At 40.5% G+C, this 20151-nt stretch overlaps 1 protein-coding gene across 4 annotated transcripts in view; it reads left to right on the top strand.

The window, feature by feature from the left end:
* Window positions 1-699: 699 nt before the first annotated feature.
* Window positions 700-20151, top strand: part of BCL2L11 (BCL2 like 11) — a 39682-nt gene continuing 20230 nt past the window's right edge. For 2 of the 4 annotated variants that reach the window (XM_008053185.1, XM_008053189.1), the window contains exon 1: window positions 711-834. In XM_008053185.1, coding sequence (XP_008051376.1) covers window positions 711-834 — 124 coding nt within the window. Of the gene's footprint in view, window positions 1105-20151 lie in introns of all 4 variants that reach the window. The other 2 variants (XM_008053178.1, XM_008053174.2) reach the window with 2 other exon arrangements.

The raw sequence follows: 20151 nt of genomic DNA, 5'->3' as shown, positions 1-20151 counted from the left end.
TCGCCTCGCGTGCGGGGCTGCTTGTGGACTTTGCAGGGGTGCCGGGGCATGGCTTTGAAGGCCCCCGTTCGGAGGTGTCCGCCTCGCAGTGCGGCTGCCCCTCGGGGAAGTCCTGTCGGGTTCGGGGCTGAGCGCGGCTTGGGGGCGGGAGGGAGGCCCCGCGGGCCGAGAGCGCCCGAGTGACCGGGCCGAGCCGTGCTCTGAGTTACAAACTCTATTGTGACGCACTTACTACGACTGACGGCCGCTGCCAAACCTTCCCCAGACTTGCTGCCCTCAGCATTTTCGGCAAACAATGGGGCCGGAGCAGGGAACGCGGCCAGCCGCCTGCAATCGCTGCATCTGGGCCCTCTCCTGTGCTCCAGCGCAGCGACTGATCTCGGGGAAATCAGAGCCCGCTGGGACCTTCTGACTTACTCAAGTCTGCCCTGGGCAACGAACACATGCGAATAGACTTCACACGAGCTGCTTCTCCCACAGCGTGCGTGTGTGCGTGCTCGTGTGTAAGAGCCCCGGCTTCACAAACAGTTGACACCGTTACTGTGTTTTTGGTGGTATGAAGTTTAGTTCCACCCTCCACCGAAAAAGATAGCCATGCCTTCGTTGATGAATAGGTGAACGTTAGCTAATCTATTTATTGGGTGAGTTATTATTTTGCTTAACGTCATCTTAGTTTTCCTTTTTATTTTACTTGCAGAAAAAAAGACCAAATGGCAAAGCAACCTTCCGTTGTAAGTTCTGAGTGTGACCGAGAAGGGGGACAATTGCAGCCTGCCGAGAGGCCTCCCCAACTCAGGCCTGGGGCCCCTACCTCCCTACAGACAGAGCCGCAAGGTAATCCTGAAGGCAGTCCCGGAGGCGAAGGGGACCGCTGCCCCCACGGCAGCCCTCAGGGCCCACTGGCCCCACCGGCCAGCCCTGGCCCTTTTGCTACCAGATCCCCGCTTTTCATCTTTGTGAGAAGATCCTCCCTGCTGTCTCGATCCTCCAGTGGGTATTTCTCTTTTGACACAGACAGGAGCCCAGCACCCATGAGTTGTGACAAATCAACACAAACCCCAAGTCCTCCCTGCCAGGCCTTCAACCACTATCTCAGTGCAATGGGTAAGCAATGCCGGAATAAGAGGCAGTTGACGTGTGGCTGTTTGAATATCTGTTTAAAGGCTGTGTGTAGTTTTTAAAGCTTCTGTTTGAAATCCCCTAATTTATTCCATATTGAGATGTGGCAAATAAAATGTCAAACTAGCATTTTAAAATATGTTAAGTTTTGTAGCCACGATGAGTTTTGAAATCCAGATATTAGCCTTCGGGGCAGTAGGGCTTGAAGCTTAGCTGCCTTCCTTATGCCAAAGTGTAGAGCCCTGGCATGTTGTTTTAACCACCAAGTTTTACATACTAATGACATTGCTTTAAAGGGACCTGGTCAGTCACAGAAAACAGTTTAGTAACCTAACCAAAAGTGTGAAGAAAGAGACAAGTTAACCACTTTTGAAAATGACATTTTAAGAAAATGAACTAGTTCATACAAACAGTACCAACATAGAACCATGAAAATGGTTTGTTTTCTGCTTGAATTCTTCTTTGACGTTTTTGCTCAGAGGGTTTGGACATAGTACTAGTCAGATCAAGTTGTAGGTTTTTATTTCAGGCATTAAAGGAAGTTTTAGCGTCTGAACTAAGAGGGCAAACATAAATACCCAGAGAGGCCTGTAGTGAAATCACGGTGGGAATTGACCAGGTAAAGACTAGCAAATTGGAGAGTATTTGCCCCCTCTATGCTAGGGACGCTCCTAACTGTGGCTGTGAGGGCATGTGGTCTAAGAGTGACAGGCTTTCTTTTAATTGCAAGATAACCCAGCAATGCAGATTTTGATGCTAAATGTCCTGTTTCAACGTTGGCACATAACATAGGTCTTTGAAAACACTGTCCAACCCCAACAAACATCTGCAGGCTTGATTTGATCTGTGAGCCACCAACATGTAACTGAGTATTTATAGTTCTGGATATAATTGAGATATCAGGAAATTGGTAGAGTTATTGATTCGGAAATCTAGGATAGATTCTGTTAAAAGTTAGATTGCATTTTTTAAGACTGAAGGCTAAGTAAAATTCACCTAACTAGACAGTTGAATTCTGGTGCACAGTGACATTTGTACGTCTTCTTTATGTTGCATTTGTAAATATCTTACTTTGTCTTCATAACCTTCACTGAGGTAAATTGGGCAGGCCCTTCTACATATTATAGAGTTGGAAAGATCCTCAGAGGGGTGGTCACTTGTCTGAGGTTTGGCACACCTGGGAAATGGTGGCAAAATACCAGCAGCTACGCATGTTGTCTGCGTGTCTTCTACTGAATGTTAGGAGATACTTTTTAAGGGCCACTTTTTAGGCAAATGGGCGTTCTTGGTGGTTGTAACTGTTCTACCCAGGAAAAAGGTTCCAGGTATATTTCCATATATATGAACCTACAGCATTCTTGCTTACTAAATGAATTAACAGGGCTCAATGGTGGTGTATACTTTAAAAGTGTATATTTAAGTACCCTCTGGAAGCTATTACAGTTTTTCACTGCAGACCTATATGCATCAGTTTCAGCAGGTGATGGCTTAATGCATGGAATCGTTTCTTCTTTCCTGGAACTAGGAATAGTGGGTGAGTTAGGGTATTTTAATGTAAAGACTGGTGTGAATACATTCTTAGGTGGCACATACCATTTAACAAGATAATTATAAGGTAAGCACTGTTACTTGAGATGACAGATGTATAGCTTTAAAGATTACAATCTCAATTACTAAGCCAAGTTAATGGTTATACTAGTGAAGGAAAGCAATGGATCTTGAGGTGTAATTTTATAGTATTAACTACATTTCAGTAGTTTGGTATGATAGCTTAGCGCTTAATACATAGGATTAAATGAGAAATTACAAGGAGTGTGTTTGAAGTTAATGTACTAAGGTAAGTCTTCAGTACTCAGTTCTTGGGAAATGGAAAAGGTTAAGTTGGGACTGGGAGAGGAGGGGATTACTAGTGGGAGGAGAGGACTTAGCTGGATGTGAGTCTGTTAAATTGAAGCATAAAATGCACAGTTTTGTGTTTTGTTTTGTTTTTATTTTTTTGAGTTGGAGTCTCACTCTGTTGCCCAGACTGGAGTGCAGTGGCTTTTTTTGTAGTCCATGACTAACTTTTTTCTCTGGTCATTCTTTACAATCTTAGCTCAGTGCCCAAAGACCACTCAGAAATATGCTGAGTTGATAAGTGGTTCCCTTATCTTTTTAGCTTTGTTTAGTATTCCTTACTCAACTGTATGCATTCAGATCTTCAATTGAACTTTTGATAATTTATTGCAAAATACATTTTTCACAAAGAAGTCTTTATGCTTGGTTTGAACCAGTGGAACACAAATAAGAGGTTATAAAGAGGTTTTTCTTAGCCAGGGGCTCCTTCAGCCACAAAGTAATTTTTTGCTCAGCAGCTTTGGGTAGAGAAGAGTGTGTCTTGAAGTTCTGTTCTTGCATCTTTGTTCTTATGAGAAAGTAAAGTCTTATGTGAAATGTATAGCGGGTAGGTGTTTATGTTCATAATATCTTTGTTTTCCTTCATGTCTCTGATTTTTCTGAAGACATGTTCAAAGAATATATTATATTTACCTGTGAGGAGATGGATATCGTTTCTACACTTTTCCTCAATTTTAGTCTCCTTACCATCTGGGAGGATTCACTTGACATATGATTTCTTAGTCGGTGAACAACTGATTTTTTAATAAAAATCACCAATGTTTGTGGGTTTACTGGGTGCCTTTTCCAGTGTTAATGCTATATGTGTTTCTAAAGCAAATTGTGTATTCAGTCCTGTACAAATTCTTACTCTGAAGTGTAGTCAGTGTAGTTGGAAATAAGAGTTGAGAAAGGTCAGGATTTGGATGAATGCTGGTTATTGGTGACTCTTTTGTGTCTTGTCAGTAAATGTCCTAAGTGTTGTACTCATTTCCTGGCACATCAGAGTTCATGTGTAGGAGTTAACCTCTTTCTTCATTGTACCCCTTAGTGTCTTGTGGGTACTCCTCTTGTAGCTGGTATTTGAGCTCCCTGGAGGGAGACACGATGTTCTGCAGATCCTAGTGAGTGCCTGAGAAAGAGCAGAAGCCCAGGAGACCTTGGAAATCAGTCCAGTTCTGCCTATCAGCCTTTCTAAGAAGAAGGAGGAATACAATTGCAAAAAAGGCAGGGAGCAATGAAAAGACCCTGACTCCCGCCCTACCCTGCCTCCTACCCCAGATAGTTTTAAATAGCCTGTAAGATTTACCACATGGGGTGACAGGTAAAATCTAGCTCAGTAGTGTCCAGCAGGGAAGCCACACATGCATTGAGCTCTCTGAATTGACTTCTGTTGTCACTATCAGCACACAATGGATTTTGAGTGAATTTTTTAGTACATTAAAAAAGAATGTAATATCTTAGTTGTTTCATATGGATTATCTGTTGGGATGATAATATTTTGAATATATGGGCTAAATAAAATATGAATTTTTTTATTGTGGTTAAAAAGCATAAAACTTACCATCTTAGTTATTTATTTCTAAGTGTACAGTTTACTAGTGTTAAGTACTTCACACTTGTGCAGCTACGCTCCAGAACTTTTCATCTTATAAAACTGAAACCCTGTACCCATAAACACCTCCCTATTTCTCCCTCTTCCTATCCTCTGACATTCACCATTCTACTTTCCGTCTGTGAATTTGACTACTTTGGGCACCTCATATAAGTGGAATCATAACAGTGTTTGTCCTTTTGTGACTGACTTATTTCACTTAGCATGACATCCTCAAGGTTCATTCATCTTGTGGCATGTCAAAATTTCCTTCCTGTTTAAGGCTAAAGGTTGTTCCAGCGTATGTTCATAACACATTTTGTTTATCATTCACCCATCAATGGACACTTGGTTTGCTTCCTCCTTTTGGCTACTGTGAATAGTACTGTTATAAACCTGGGTATGCAAATATATTTTGGGAATTCTGCTTTGAATTTTTTTGGATATATGCTTAGAAGTGGGATTCTATTTTTAATTTTTTGAGGAAGCATCATGCTATTTGCCATAGAGGCTGCACCATCTTACATTCCCACCAACAGTACACAGTTCTTCATATCCTTACCACCACTTGCTATTTTCTGTTTTTGTTGGTTTGTGTTTTGTTCTTTTAGCATTCATCCTAATGGATATGAGGTAATATTTCATTGTGATTTTTATTTGTATTTACCTAAAAAGTGGTATTGAGCATCTTTTCATATGCTTGGTGATTAAATAAAATGTATTTTTAATGTTAATTTTCCCTGTTTCTTTTAACCTTTTAAAGCATGACTACTAGACAGATGTAAAATTAGATCTGTAGCTAGTGGTATTTCATCTGGACAGTCTGGGCTCGCAGAAGGAGGAGCCGGAGTATGCAGTGGTATTCTAGCAAGCAAGACCTTACTCCTCCCAATTGGGACATATCGTTTCCATGGAACTTACTCCTTGGGTTGTTTTGTTGACTTAGAAGTATGAAAGGAATTAACTGAATCTTGTGAGCATCTTAAATGAGCTTTATAATCAGCTATATTCTCCAGGCAAATACGAAGTTTTGTTTTACTTCTTTAAACTTCATGATTTATTTGGGCTTCAAAAAAGTAGATAGTGGCATGCCTTGGTTTCTCAGCACCTCAGGACTGCCTGGAGCCTTACAATAGAGGCATCTTTGAGGGTGACCCAGCTCTGCCCCTGTAGCCCCACAGTTACTTGTTTGACACTTTTTAGGTCCTGAGAGGGGATAGAAAGTGACAAAAGAGAAGGATATTGTTATTATTGGTTCCAAACGAAATTTAACAATTGATAGTTGTCCAGTTTCAGATTTTGTATCTATTTCCTAAACTTTTTATTTTAAAATAATTATAGATTCACATGCATTTGTAAGAAATAATACAAATAAATGGTATGTATCTTTTATGTTGGTGGGAATGTAAGATGGTGCAGCCTCTATGGCAAATAGCATATTCAGTGGTAACATCTTGTATAACTGTAGTACACTGTCACAACCAACAGATGACACTGACAGAATTTGTCCACCTTATTCAGATTTCTTTAGTTTCACAGGTACTCCTTTTTGTGTGTCTGTGAATGTATATTTAGTTCTATTCAGTTTCCTCAAATGTGTAGATTTGTGTGGCTGCCACCACAGTTAAGATACAGAATGGCTCCATCACAAGGATTTCTCATGATATTCTTTTGTGCCACAACCACCTTCCTCCCTCTTCCCAACCTCTTAAAGCCACTAAATTCATCTGCATACCTGTACTTCTTCCATTTCAAGTACTTATATTCTATAAATAGAGTTATATCATATGTAACCTTTAGAAATGGGCATTTTTTTTACTCAGCATAATTCCCTTGAGATCCATCCAAGATGTGTAGCAGTAGTTCCTTGTTTTGCTGAGTAGTATTCTATAGCATAGATGTACCACAATTTTTGTAACCATTCACCTGCTGAAGGACATTGGATTGTTTGCAGGTTCTGGCAGAGCACAGATGCCACTTAGGGAAGAGTAAAGGTCTTATATTTTTACTTTGTTTTCATGTGTTAATTTAATATATAGACATATAATTGACTTTGTGTGTTGATCCTATATTCTGCAGCTTTGTTGAACTCATTAATTCTAGGAGTGTTTTTGTAGATTTTTTAGGGGATCTATGTAGTCATGTAATGTGCAAGTAGGGACAGTTTTATTTCTTCTTTCTGATCTGTGTGCATTTATTTGTTTTGCCCTACTGCATCAGCTAGAACGTCTAGTACTTAGATTGATTAAGAATGGTAAGAACAGACATCCACACCTTGTTCCCAATCTTGCATAAGGAGAAAAGCTTTCTGTCTTTAATCACTCAATATGATGTTAACTGTAAGTATTTTATAGATGCCTTTTAAAAAGATGAGAAAGTTTTACCTTTATTCCTTGGAGAATGCTCAGAGTTTTTGTCATGTATGGATGAGTGTTGGATTTTATAAATTGTTTCTTCTGTATCAGTTTGTATGATTTTATTTATGTTAGCCTGTTTGTACAGTATACTAGATTGATTTGCAGTGTCAAATCTTTTTTTGCATGCCTGGAATAAAACCTACTTGGACAGGATCTGTAAATCTTTTTATTCACTGCTGGATTGAATTTGCTGATATTTTATTTAGATTTTTTTTTTTTTAACCTAAGTTCTTGAGAGGTATCTGTTGTCTTCTTCTGAAATTCTGATTTTTACATAAACTCATTCTTAACAATGAGTTGAGAAGGATTTTCTCATCTTTTATTTTCCGAAAGAGATTGTTTAAAATTGGTATTGACTCTTCTTTAAACATTTGGTAGAATTCTGTAGTGAACCCCTCTAAGCCAGAAGATTGGTGGGGGGATTGTTTTTAGATTAAAAGTTAATTTTTTAGTGTTTACAGGATTATTCATGTTGTCTGTTTCATCTTGATTGGGTTTTGGTAGTTGATGGCTTTTGAGGAATGAGTCTATTCTTCTAAGGATTTCTTTCTGGAATGAGGGGGACGTATTTATAAGGTGAAAAATACCCTTATTACCCTTTTTAGTGGCTGCAGGATCTGTTGTGATAGCTCCTGCTGCATTTCTGATATTGGTAATTTGTGTTTTCTTGTTTTATTTCTGTCAGTCTTTTTAGAAGTTGACCAGTTGTATTGATTTTTTTTTTTTTTTTTTTTTTTTTTTTGAGTTGGAGTCTCACTCTGTTGCCCAGACTGGAGTGCAGTGGCACGCTCCCGGCCACTCCAGCCTCAACCTACTGGGCTCCGGTGATCCTTTCACCTCAGTCTTCCAAGTAGCTGGAACTACAGGCGCATGCTACCATGTCCGGCTAATTTTTTGATTTATTGTAGAGATGAGGTCTCGCCAAGTTGCCCAGGTGGGTCTCAAACCCGTGGGCTCAGGCAATTCACTCACCTCAGCCTCCCAAAGCGCGGGATTACAGGCTGAGCTACCAAGCCCAGCTGTATTGATTTTTTTTCTCTATTTTCCTATTTTAAATTTTGTTTATTAATTTTTTTGATTGATTTCAGCTTATTATGTTCTTTTCCAAGTTTCTTGAGATAGGAACTTAGAAAACTTAGAATAGTGTTTTGAGACTGTCCCTCTTTTTTTTTCCTTAGAAACATTTAATAGGGTCTTACAAACAGAAGCCATGTCTTGGGCAGTTTCAAGATGAGATGGTATACCAGTACATTGGCAGTTACCCCCACCCCCAGGGTTTATATACCATAAGGAACGGGTATTCCTGCTTCAAAAGGAAGGAGCAGGACAATTGCTTAAGGGCAGGATTTATGGTAAGTATAATAGCATCAAGATTGTTTTGACCTAGGGACAGGATTTTTGGTAAGTACATGCTCTTACAACAAGGAACAGTAAATAAAATAGAAATCTTAGAGTCTTTCTTAGAACTGGAATGAATCACTAGTCAACATGGCAGATTAGCATCCTAGATGAAGTTGCTTTAGCGTCTACACTCTGACCTCCTAATCTGGTTCTTACAGTCTCAGGCACCCTCCTCTTCTGCAGTGATCCCTGAGCCTTTCATGGGATTTACTTGATGCTGTATAGCTTTAGCACTGCTTTAGCAGCGGTGCATTGGAATGGATAACAGAAGGTTCAATGGGATTCCACATGAGGGACATTCGCAGGCTTTGTTGAAACATTTCTAGTCTCCAAAATACCATGATTTTGGTTTTCTCAGAAGACAAACAATGCTAGATAAATGACATTAATATGCACACAAGGATTGCAATTAAAAAGAACATGAAGAAAATTAAAAGTTGGCTCTTCTTTAGAGACTTCTTGTAGCCAGAAAATAATTCAGGATTCAGTTTGAATTTTAAGCAAATCATAAAAACTCAAAAACAATGGTTAGGGCTAGAATCTAATAATGGTTGTATTATAGTTTTCTTCTGAAAAAATAATTTTTCTCTTTCCAGTTTCCTCATTTCTACAAAGGACCAGTTTATTTGCAAAAAGTTTTAATCCCATTATACTTGCCTTGATTATTTGTATAAAGTTCAGCAAGAGTAGTGATTGGCCATGTAAACTTTGTTGTTCCTGCAAAGTTGGCTTTGCTGGAAAGCTTTTCATAAGAAATCTTAGACTTTTCCAAGCCTTGTGGCTATAAAACCAAGCCAAAATTATGCCATCAGACAGTAGTTGTAATTCCTGTGCAAACTGGATGAATTCCTCTTTTCTCCAGGTCCCAAAATATCTTGAGGTTACTGGCCTATCAGAAAGTGATATTCTTCACTTCAAGGTCTAGGACTTTATAAGGGAACTATATAGAGAAGGTACTAGGCTAGTCTTTCCAAGAGGATTTTTATTGTCTCTGTAAAGTCACCCTCAATTCTTCAAGGCACTCTGGTCATATCTGGGGAAAAAAAAAAAAAAGTGCCATTCCAATCAGTGCCTTGGTAAAATAACCAGTATCTCCAATTGTGTCCTGTTACAAAATAAAACAGATTTTTACTGAACTTATGCAAATAACTATATTACCATACAATAAAATACGTAGTTTCCAAGCTTTGGAGAACTCAGGTAGAGAGAGAGGTAAATTTTGCTCACAAAAATACGTTTTACTCAATCCTTATAAGCTGTAAATAGCTCAAAGAAAAAGTTTTCTTGACTCATCTTCAATAGGAGTAGAACCTTCCAGACAACGTGTTATCTGTTCACCTTGGAACTGCCATCCACAAACCAAGCAGCTGTTTGTCAGTAAAGTAAAAGCTGTGGTGTTGGGCATTGTCGAATCCAGCAGCTCCTCACACAGTTCCAGAGTCAGTTGAACAGAAGCCATGTCTTGAGCGACTGACAGGTCAGGTGATGAATCCCCATTCCTTTCCCCTTTTCTTAAGTGAGCAACATTTAGTGCTAGAAATTTCCTTTTCAACACTGCTTTAGCTGCATCCCACATGTTTTGGCATATTGTGATTTCATTTTCATTGAGATCTATGTATTTTTTTAAATTTCCTTTGAGACATCCTCACTGACCCTAGGTTATTTAGAAGCATATTTTATTTCCAATTGTGTGGAAGTGCTCGTTTTCTGTCTTAACTGTTTTCTTGTTTGGTTTCGTTATGGTGAAAAAACATACTCTGTATGATTTCATTTCTTTTAAATGTGTTGAAGTTTGTTTTATAGCTCAGGATAGGTTTATTTGGGTGAATGGTCTATGGATGCTTGAAAAAAAAAATCTGTGTCTGCTGCTGTTGGGTAGAGTGTTCATTTTATATATATGTCTCTCGAATCTTATTGGGTGATTGTGTTGTTCAGATCTGTGTCCTTGCTGATTTTTCTGTCTTATAGTTCTATCAATTGCTGAGAGTGTGGTAGTAGTCTCCAACTACAATAGTGAATTTGTCTGTCTCTCCTTTCAGCTCTTTCAGATTTTGCTTCATGTATTTTTGAAGTGCTGCTGTTGGGTGCTTATACATTGATGTCTTCCGGATAAATTGATTCCTTTTATTGCTGCTGTGAAGAATCTACTTTATCTCTGATATTAATATAGCCAATTCTGCTTTTTAAAAATTATAGTATTATATTAATGTTTATATGATGTATCTTTTCCTATCCTTTCACTTTTAACGTACATATGTTGTATTTGAAGTAAGTTTTTCTATACAGCATATCATCAGATAAAATTGTGTCATTTACTCTACTAAATCTTTGGTTTTTGTTGTTGTTGTTTTATTTTATTTATTTATTTATTTATTTATTTTGAGTTGGAGTCTCACTCTGTTGCCCAGACTGGAGTGCAGTGGCCGCTCCTGGCCACCGCAGCCTCGACCTGCTGGGCTCCGGCTATCCTTCCGCCTTAGTCTTCCAAGTACCCGGAATTACAGGCATGCACTACCACACGCAGCTGATTTTTTGATTTATTGTAGAGATGAGGTCTCGCTGCCCAGGCGGGTCTCGAACCCGCAGGCTCAAGCAATCCACTCACCTCAGCCTCCCAAAGGTGCGGGATTACAGGCTGAGCCACCAAGCCCGGCTCTGTTGTTGTTTTAAAGCAGGATTTATTGAGAGGACAGAAAAGCTCCCCGTGGGAGGGGACCCAAGGGGATTGCTGTAACTCTGTCTTTGAAATGGTGTATTTAAGACCCTATACGCTTAAGCTAGTTATATAAGTCTGCCATTTTATTTTACTTTTTTCAGTTTTCTCTGCTTCTTATTTATTTCTATTTTTTTAACCTTACTGTGGATTATTTGTACTTTTTAAGGATTCCATCTTGACTGACTTATGAAGTTTTTTAATATATTTTTCTGTGTAGTTTGCTTAGTGGTTCTAGGTATTATAATATATGTATATAATATATTATAAATCTACTGGCATCAGTGGTATCAACATTTTGTGACTTCAGCTGTAGAGTATAAACCTTACTTTAAGTGTTCTTACCTGTCCCACTTTTCAAATATAACTGTCTTTATAAGTATTTCCTCTGAATACATTGAATACCATATTAACTGGTGTTGTAATTTTTGCTTCAACAATCAAATATGATTTAAGAAATTCATGGAAGTAGGGTAGTCTATTATATTTGCTCCAGTTTTTACCATTCTGATGTTTTTCCTTTCTAAAGTACTAGTCTTTCTTTTATCATTTCCTTTTTGTTCACAGAACTTTCTTACTCATTCTTTAATGCCGTCAACAAATCATCTTAGTTCTTCTTCTGAGAATGTCTCCATTTCCCCCTCATTCCAGAAGGATATTTTCACTTGAAATAAGAATTCACAGGTGACAGTTTGTTTTTTTTCCCCAGCATTTGAAAAACATGCCACTTCCTTCTGGCCTCCATGGTTTTAGATGAGAAATCCCCTGTCATTTGAACTGGTATTCTCAGATAAGTTGTCATTTCTTTGTGGGTACTTTCAAGAATTTTTCTTTGTCTTTTAGTTTTCATAAGTTTAATTATGATGTATCTCATCACGGATTGATTTGGGTTTATCCTTTTTGTGGGTTGCTCAACATCTTGAATCTATGGTTTTATGTTTGTGCCACATCGGGGATGTTTTCAGCCATCATGTCTTCAGATTCTTTTCCAATTCCTTCCTCTCTTTCTGTGAGAACTTTGATGATAAGAATGTTAATACTTTTGTTAGTCCCTCAAGTTACTGTGACTGTTCATTTTTCTACAGTCTGTTTTGTCTCTTCAGAATGAATAAGTTCTATTGATCTGCCATCGTGTTCACTGACTGTATTCTCTGTTGTTTCTACTCTATTGTCTAGCCCACCTAGAGAGTTTTAAAAATTACACTTAATTATATTTTTTAATTCTAAGATTTCTGCCTACTTATGATGGTTGAGGTAGAAGTTCAGATTCCTCCTCAGCCTTGCTAATGTTTTCCCAGCAAAAGTGGTGCACTGATGCATGCTGCTTCATTGTGTCTGTTGGAGGTATAAGCTTGGCTGCCTTGGCCACTGCTGACACTTGGAAGGGAGAATCATGGAGGAGTGCCTCACACTTCCTTGTTTCTACAGGGTGAAGGTGAAAACTCAGCTTCCCTCTGTTCCCTGCTGACACCAGGGGAAGAAAGGTGTAACAGCATGTCAGCCACCCCTACCTCCTACCACCTGGTTCTCCGTCTTTGATACTAGGTTGGGGGAATTCTCCTTAATGCCAGATGGGGTGGAGACTCGGTACCCAGTGACACCCAAGGCTGGAGCAAGGAGAGCTAGTGGGTCCATGAACTGTGTTTTGCACTGCCTGGTTCAGTTGGTGTGTATGTGTGGTGTAGTGTCAGGTAACCCCGTCTTGTACCCTCCTCACTGCTTAATGGGAGTGGAAGCTTGACTTGATGCTGGGCCCCACTAATGTTATCCTGGAAGGGTAATTAAAGCATCAACTGCTTCTACTGAGCAGAGAACGTTAGCTGCCAACATTGCTCCCACAGGGCAGCAGGATCACATCTGCCTGCTTCTGCCAGGCTGGGGCTGAGAGATCGGCCTGCTGACACCATCTGGTGGTGGAACCAGGGCGAATCCTGCTTCACCTGGCTGCGATTGTGCAGGAAGATCAGCTCCCCACTCAACCATGCTGACACTGTGGGGTAGGTGCTGGGGTGTTGTGGTTTCTCTGTTGCTGTTTGGCTGGAGTAGGGCACTCACTGTCAAAAGATTTTCTGTTGTTAGGTCACTTTGTCCCCAGACCTTTGGCCAGGGAGAATACGCTTTCCTTGGAGCTTTTCTCTATGCCTGTTGGAGATTCCCAGTTGGAGGCTTCTGCAGCACCTTGTCCAGGATACACGGGAGATGAGGAAACCAGGGAACTCACCACCCATCATCCCCCAAGTCCTGAGGTCCCCTGTAGTCCATTCTTCTCTTCCCCTTCCAGTTTTCCTGGGCCTGCTTATTGTATTCTGTTCAGGGTTTTTTGTGGTGAGAAAGAGGACCTCTTAGGGGCTGGGAACTTTGCTGCCGTAGTGGAACTAGAGATCTATATTTAACTTTAAGTATTTATGATTTGGGCTGCTGTAGCAGAATACCTGAGACTAGGTGGCTTATAAAAAAAAAAAAAACCAAATTTATTTCTCACAATTCTGGAGGCTGAGAAATCCAAGATCAAGGCAGCTTTGGTTTGTGATGGGGGCCACTTAGCACCTTCTGGCTGTGTCCTTACTAAGGCAAGGGTTTTTTCTGGGGTCACTCTTATAAGAGCACTAATCTCAAAGGCCCCATATCCTAACACCATCACCTCAAAGCTTCGGTTTCAACAGTTTTGTCAGGGCATAAACATTCAGACCATAACAGTGGTGGTTGGCTCTGGTTGCAGAGATTACTCTGAATCTTCCCTCCTTTATTTTTTATCTATATGGGATAATATACATTGAATACTGGAGAGAGATTTAGCCATGATCCAAGCCACGTTTTTTCAGATAATAACCACAATATTTATTGTTGTAACCCCACTGTGCGTGGCTGTGGTGTTATGCCCAGAGGGTCTGCTCTGTATTACTTTTAAAAGTCCTTCCTGAAAACATATGCGCAACAAGAGTCTAATTTTACTTGCCTTAGGGGAACTTCTTACTAAAGGAAATCCTAAGTCCTGGTAGTTCTATGTGATTGGACTGTAAGGCAGGACAAAAGAACCACACACAGCCATTCCTTCGTTGGTCTGACTTGTTCTGTATTTAGGGTACTTTTGGTGCTGAGTTTGGAGATATACATGTATTTACAATTGCCAGTTGAATGCTGGACATTCTGATGCCTTGCTGCTTGGCCTACTCTAAAACCGTTAAATTGGAGCACTTGCCCAATCTCCTCACACATCAGGTCTGTGGGCATCCTGCCTGTGCTGAGGCAGGGCTCCCTGTGGACCACCACCTCTCTGTGTCCTTTTCTCCACTCCACCCCGTGTACCAGAAGTACATTGTCTTTATTCCTTCACTGTTAGACCCACCTCAGTGTCTCAACAAATTCTTCACGTGTTGAAATTTCTAGCCTATTCTGCCTTCTGGTCACTGTTATCCAGTTGTTCTGTTGGGTCAGTAGCGAGGACCTGTGCTGGAGGCAAATGACCTAAGACTGCTTTCCTTCTCTGTGCAAGTCTCATCATGTTGTCGACACAAGCCAAACATCGGTCCTTTGAGACTAAGTGGATTTGTCCTGTGCCCGGGTTGTTGCTTCTGTACCACCCCCATACTCTCAGACCCTGCTCTGCAGGCATGGAACAGAGGGCCTGATAGTCCCTTCTTTTGTAGGAAATGCTGGCGGAAACCTATATACAAGGGGGTTCATCACTTGTCATTTATACCAGCCAAAAAACAATCAACAGTCCTAATCAGATAGGAAAAGCTCTAAATCATCATACATCCTTCTTCATGGTGCTAAAAAAAATAATGGCATAGTGGTTCTGGCCTAATGTGAAGTTTAAAAGGCTACAAAATTGTCAATAATTGCCTAGTTTGGTGTTAACAGAGTTCATTGGCATAACAGAAAGATATGGGGACTTACACCAAACTGTTGCTAGTGGGTGTTGTATTCAGGTTACAGGTGGACTTTTCTGTGTACCTTTCTGTATCTGAAAAATTGTCCTAACTAGTGTTTGTAGTCAGAACACACTTAACAAATAATATATATTGTAAATTTGGCTCCTAATTTTAATCTTTGTTTTTGACCTACCCAGCAGCCTGTCACTGGGCATGCACATCTCGTTGGTATGATTCATTGTTAACCATCACATCCTTTGGGTTGGTAAAGATTTTGTTCTGGTGAAATCAAGCATTTGACCCATCTGACCCATCACCAGAAGTACTCCAGATGGACATTAGTCCCTGGATTTACTCTTTAGGAGGGGGTCTTTTCTTTTATTTATGTAAAGTGAGTATTTTGTTGTGGGACATCTCCGTTGGATCACTGATGGATATTTTGCCTGTGGGCTGCTGTTTTTGGCTTCCTCCCTGCAGGCTGCTCCTTGACCTGGAGTAGGGTCTTGGTGGGGTCCTGGCTGCTTCTCTGCCCTAGAGACCTGGGTGGGTCTGTGACTCTGTCTGAGCTTCAGTTTTCCTGTCTATCAAGTGAGGACCATAGTGCTCATCTCTAAGGACTGTGTGGAGTTTTTAAGGAAGCTAATAGACAGAAAACACCTAGTAGAAACTCAGTAATCTCTCCTTGCTCCTCGATGGGCTGTCTTGGTCTAGGTAGGTCAGCATGCATGACTGTTGTGAAGTGTTCTCTGCTACTTTCTGTGGCAAGGAGCTGTCGTTTTTAGGAGCGTGGGAAACCCATAGGGAAGTGGGTTCATCTGGAAATGCTACTAGAATCCTAATCTCCCAGCTCTCAGAACAAACAAGCAAGCAAAAAAGAAGAAAATCTTTTCTAGAAACTTGCCTGGTGGGGGCAGGGACGGGAGGTCTGAATCACTCCTAACCTTCTTATGAACCTAACTACTAGCCTGAGAAGAACCTTGGCTTCACTGGCAAATCTTTGGACCACGGAGAGACATCTGGAAGTCTGCCTCAGCCTTTGAACTGGGGCTGAGTTGGGGGACACCTGCTAGAGACAGCCCACTTGATTTGGCAGAAACTTGACTGTAGTTTAAGGTGTGTATTTGGAGAAAGAATGGTCTTGAGACATAGACTAAACTACTTTTTCCTGCAATCCAGAGTTATCTGATTTTTTTCCCCAAATAAGGCCTACATTGGTTGCTCATTGATTTAACATTAGGAATGTCCATTGTGTGAATAGAATCACGAATTTTTAAACTACTTTTCCCGAAGGCAATTTTACTCCTTTGGTGAGAAAATAATGTAGACTATTAGCCATTGTTAACTTAAATTTTGATATTTCTAAATACGTCAGTTGCAGCTTCTTCTTGGAAACCTTTTTCACATGCTGTGAGGTTGTCAGTGCCAGTACAGTTGTACAGTCAGTACAAACCACATTGTACCTGGTAGATGGGTTTGACCCCAGTTTGTAAGAGGCCAGACCTTTGTGGTTTTAAGTATTTACTTAGAATGATTTGATATCCTCAGTCTCCTCTGGGAAACCCAAATTCACTTTGTATTTTCTCTTTTCTGCTCCGGTACTAGATCCGCATGGTTCATGAGTAGAATTGTGGTTTGTCAAGATGGCGATGGCCAGAATGGGGCCTGAGAAAGGTGGCTCTCTCTTCCTCCTGTTCCTCCCTTTGCACATGGGCCGTGAGACAAGAGTAAGGGCTTTCCATGGAGCATGCCTCCCTTTCAGCCACATATTCTCGCTCACTGTGGATGGTGGGTGGCCAGTGGATCTCATGTGCCATGTCTGCTATTCTGGGACTGGGGACTTGACATCATTTTTAGAGTGAGAAAACAGAACTGGGGGTTTGGACATGGTCTAGGTCTAGTGTTGGAGCCAGGGCCTGAACTTGGGTCTCCAGGACTGGCACTCTGCCCTCTGCACAGTACACAGTGCTTGTTTGGGCTTTGCTACCCTTCCTTAGAAGTAAAATGGTTTTGAAGCTAATTTTTTTTTAAGCAGATTTGACCATTTCAGTTTGATGAAATGTGTGTGTTAAATTGAAACAACTTTAGTGTGATGATTCTCAACTATTTGAATTGCCTTGGGGCCTTTATTCTCAAAATATGTTCCTGGACCAGAGCAATTCCCATTCCAGTTCCTAAAACATTTTAATATAAGCAATTTATAGAAGAGTTAATGAGTGATTTGAGACTTTTATAAGATGGTAGCTTAAGCGGAAGGAATCTGTTTTTCTCTTATGCACGTGTGCATCTAGGGTGAGCCGAGCTTGACAGCCTTATTTTGTTGAGTGAGATACTTTTCTATGTAATAAGGGCGCTAAAGAAAAGACTCAGAAGGTTTTTCTTCTTGGTGATTTATCTTCTTTCTGGTCCCTTGAGGAATTTGACAGCACAGCGTAGTATAGAAATGAATTCTGGATAGAAACAATGTTAATATATACAGTATGTGAATTTTGATCTAATTTTTACCTATACTTGAGCATAAGTCAAAACAACCTACCAACTTAAGAAAAAAGTGCGATGCGTCGCGGGAATGCAAATATTTGTTGGCTTAAGGAGAATCTAGGTGATATTTAACGCAATATATGAAGGGCAGAAGTTCCTTTCAGTGTTTTCACTGGTTTAGCCAGTGTGCTTGTTTGAAGCTTAAAACCGTATTTTCTCTCTACAGAAAATCTGACATTGGCAATACACTGTGCTAACTAACTTTTGTGTTGCCTCTGTTCCTCTTTTCTGGTAGTGTGGTAGGAAGTGTTGAAGTGTACAGTTCCAGCAGGTGACCTGGTCCAGTCTTGGTCCTTCCACTGACCTGTTATATCCCTGGACAAGTCCCTCAACTTGGCCAGGGATCAGTGTCCTCACCTAGAATACAAGGGTACTGTGGCCATTCGGTAGTGGTCAGAGCACTAGAGGGTTGGGGGGGGCAGGCTTACACTGAGTTAGAACAACACCAGTTTTATCTGTATCGCATGGTGTGTTTCTACTTTTGGGATAGCCAAACGGTTTCACCTTGTATACAAACTCATTTGGCAACAGAGCTAGGCCAGCAGCTGTGTCTGCTCTGGAGGGGTGAGGAGCGAGGGGCATCAGGGAGGAAGAAGGAGAATGTGGAAACCTGAGTTCGTAGAAGACTTTCAAAACCGCCAAGTGCACACTCTTTCAGCATAAAATTCTATACACCTTTAACTCATACTTGCACGAATGGTGACTCTGCCTTCATTCTTTTTCTTCTGTGACAAAAGAAATCTATAGGGAGGGGAGCATGCCACGGTTTATTTACACAATGGATTTTTGTAGTTTACAGCGTAGGTCACTGGTTCTCTCTCAGACTTGTCCATCGTAGGAAGGTTCAGTGACTGCTTGTATGGTATGCACAGGTTGGTCGGGGGTAAAGGAACTTGGGTACAAACCATGGTTCTGATTGACCATTCCATTATATCCCTCTGGTTGTCTCTGAACTCTAACCTTTCGTTTTTCTTATTTTAAAGTAGTGTCTAATGATTATGGGGCTCTGTGCCTGGGTCCTTTGATACCTGCTTTCAGCATAAATGTGCTTAATGTGCTTGCTCAGGATGTACAAGGTTTTTTGAGTTTTCTAGGGAGGAGTCAAACAGCTCACCTGGAACAGACATATGTTTTAAGGACAAACGTTAAGCCATTTATGTCCATACAAAGTGATTATGTCTTTGATGATGATTATGTAAAATAGCATCTGAAATTGAGGTGAAAAGCTTTTCTTTTTATACAAAATTGAATAAAAAGAGGCAACTGCATTTTGTGAATATGTCTTACGCAAGAAACTTTCACTATATCTCATCTTTATGGTATGTTATTGATAGTCATATATCTGTTAAATTAGTACTTCACTTTTTATATGACCATTATAAATTTTAACTGTAAGTAAAATGGATAGGCTTTTTCCATGTTTTATTTTTTAAACTTTTTAAAGTGTGACTTTTTAGGATTCTATTTTTGACCCTTGACTTGGTCTTTCCTGTCACTGAGTCGAAAAGATGATAATATTTTAAAATTTACTTAAGGAGAAAGAATATTTGTCACCTGTTTCCTGCTGCTGGTGTTGAATTTCACATAGAGGAAGCTCCACTTACTCTGTAGTCAGAAATTTTTATATTTGTATAATAGTTTAAATTATTATCACCATACCCCTTGGATCTGAATTTTTGCTATAAACAGCTTACAGTTGCCAAAAGCTAATAGCCTCAAATTTTGAAGCACTTTTCTTCTAAGAAATGGTCTTAAGTGAATTAATGTATATAGAGTTGTATATTTACTTTTAAAGTGTCTCTGAAAAGCATTTTTTTAATAGTTTGGATGGAGTAAATGGTGAAATTATCTGGATAGGCAGTTTGCTGTAGAAGGAATATGAGGTTTATGTCGTTGCACTAAAGCACATACAGGTTGGTCTTCATTTGATCCTGTTTAGCTCTGGAGTTTTTAGTTTTTCAAAATAAGATGGCACAGTCATTTTATTGAGTCTCCGAAAGTAATCTAAGGATGTAGATTAGAGATGGAGCTGTCCCAAAGACTTTATGGGACAAGGGTCAGTGTAGAGAAATCAAGGAGCAGAAGTAGTGTCCTGTGTTCTGGCCCAGCCAAATCAAGTGTAGAAGACTGCCACACACTGCTCAGGGCAGCAGTTTGGGGAGCACATGGTGTGAGGACCCAGGTGGTGGCAGAGGGGCTTCCAGGGCACATCATAAAAGGCATAAGGAAGGAACTGCTTAAGGACCAGGAATGGGCAGTGGTGGCAGCTTCAGTGACAAAAAGAAGGATGACAATTAAGAGGGATCATAGATTGTCTTGTAGCCCCAGGGGCAGAACCAAGATTGAGGTGGGGGTTAGAAGGGAACATTTCAGTCCCTCCCTATGAGGAATAACTTTGTAGCACTCCATGTCCTTCAGCAAGAACTGCAGGATCTTAGGAAATGTATACCTGTCCTGGGAAGCAGGCATACAGGCCAGGAGTTGCAGAGGGCTCCTGCCCAGGTTTCCCAACTGGAGCAAGATGCTGGGCTTGTGCTGTGACTCAGCTAGGGATGTCCCTGGATAGAGGCATCCCAACTCACGATCTGAGTTTGTTCCTGGCATGTCTTTGACTTCTAG

The sequence above is a fragment of the Carlito syrichta genome, unplaced genomic scaffold, assembly GCF_000164805.1.
Source record: "Carlito syrichta isolate Samal-C Ts95f unplaced genomic scaffold, Tarsius_syrichta-2.0.1 Scaffold73636, whole genome shotgun sequence".
Lineage (NCBI taxonomy): Eukaryota > Metazoa > Chordata > Mammalia > Primates > Tarsiidae > Carlito > Carlito syrichta.
This window is presented reverse-complemented; position numbering and strand designations above follow the sequence as displayed.